A 1,837-nucleotide genomic window follows, 5' to 3' on the forward strand; every position below is an offset into this window, starting at 1 on the left:
CGTACTTTCATCTCAACATGCTGCACCCCACTTTCTTCCTAAACCTAAATTCTCCACTGTTGTTAACCAAATAAGCTATAATACAACTTATGACTTGTGATAATACCTCCCTCAACAAAGATCCTTGCCATTTTTTTCCAAAATTACTTATACTTTCCTGTCCTGACATTACCTTCAGCTTTAATCTGATCATACAAACACTTATTATTATAAACATACTACCTAAGGAAAAAAAAAAAGTTAAACACCAACCCAACTAATAATGGCACTTGCACATATAAATAGAAGTTAATAAATCACTTTTTAAATATTTTTTAAATTTATTTGTTTATTACAATTTATTCGCTTTGTATTCCAGCTGTGGCCCCCTCCCTCATTTCCTCCCAGTCCCACCCACCTTCCTTCCTCTCTTTCTATGCACCTTCCCTAATTCACTGATAGGGAAGGTCCTCCTCCCCTTCTATCTGATCCTACCCTATCGGGGATGCATCATCTTCCTCTGTGGCATAGCAAGGCTGCACCCTCCAGGGAGAGGTGATCAAAGAGCAGGCCACTGAGTTAATGTCAGAGACAGCCCTTGCTCCCCTTACTAGAAGACCCACTTGGAAATGAGCACCCTATGGGCTTCCTCTGAGCAGGGATTCTAGGTCATCTCCATGCATGGTCCTTGGTTGGAGCATTGGTCTTTGCAGGATGCCCTGGGCCCAGGTGTTTTGGCTCTGTTGGTCTCCTTGTGGAGCTCCTGCCCTCTCCAGGTCTTTCTGTCATCTCTTCTTTTAGAAGATTCCCTGCATTCTGTCCATATTTTGGCTATGAGTCTCAGCATCTCCAATATCCTGGTGAGTAGAGTCTTTCAAAGGCCCCTTTGGTCCCTGAAGGCTTTTGGTCCTGTTCCTTGTCTTCTCCTACTGCCGATGTCTATTTTGTTTTCCCTTCTGGAATACTACTAAGCAATTAAAAACAAGGAAATCTCAAAATTTACAGGCAAATGGTGGGAACTAGAAAGGATCATCTCGAGTGAGCTATCCCAGAAGCAGAAAGACACATATAGTATATACTCACTTATAAGTAGATATTAGACATATAATACAGGATAAACATACTAAAATCTATAGTCCTGAGAAAGCTAAACAACAAGGTGGAAATTAGGAAAGAGGCTGAAACTTCACTCAAAGGGCAAACAGAATGAATCACCTTTTAAAAAAAAAAAAAGGAAAAAAAAGCATCTTTTTAAAACATCTGCTGACATTTTGATTGCAAGATTTTAAGCACATCAATTAGTCTCTTATCACAACTGATTTGTACCAAAGGAGTTATTGTGGGATAGGCATTTATCACAAACTTCTGAACAGTCAGGATGAAGGGGTCATATTTCCATAACTGGAATGAGGTAGTTGAGATAATGAAATCGACCCAGTACAGGATCACAAAGAAAATCACCAGCAGCAAGATGTTCTGGGTGGCCCTTTTCTCAGGGGACACTCTCAGTTGGTTGATGCTATGAAGATGCTTGCATTGCCTCTGATGTCTGAACAATATAATCACCATGTATGCACTTGTGGTAAGCATGACTCCTACAAGAAACACATCTCTGGAGGTTGTCAGTGTTAAAATCAATCCCCAGATGATGTAATTCATGGGGAAAAGTGAGCAGGATTTAGTGACCTTCATCTGGTTGGTTGCATTCATATTGATATAAGCACCAACATAGAATATTAAGGTACTACTGAAGGACAAATTGAAAGACCAAATACAGAAATAAGAACGGATCATGTATTCTTTTAGTTTATGTTTAAATTTTGCCAACAAGGAGTTACTGGGACTGATAGTGACAGCC

General features: G+C 39.9%; 1 protein-coding gene across 1 annotated transcript; it reads right to left on the reverse strand.

Moving 5' to 3' along the window:
- Positions 1-1,230: 1,230 nt before the first annotated feature.
- LOC129674219 (vomeronasal type-1 receptor 90-like) lies at positions 1,231-1,833 on the reverse strand (the record flags this gene model as incomplete). Its single annotated transcript, XM_055604089.1, has 1 exon — positions 1,231-1,833. A coding segment is annotated over one exon (603 nt), but the record flags the coding sequence as incomplete, so codon positions are not given.
- Between the last annotated feature and the right edge of the window lie 4 nt (positions 1,834-1,837).

Source organism: Psammomys obesus, unplaced genomic scaffold (genome assembly GCF_907164565.1).
Source record: "Psammomys obesus unplaced genomic scaffold, mPsaObe1.curated_primary_1811, whole genome shotgun sequence".
Classification (NCBI taxonomy): Eukaryota; Metazoa; Chordata; class Mammalia; order Rodentia; family Muridae; genus Psammomys; species Psammomys obesus.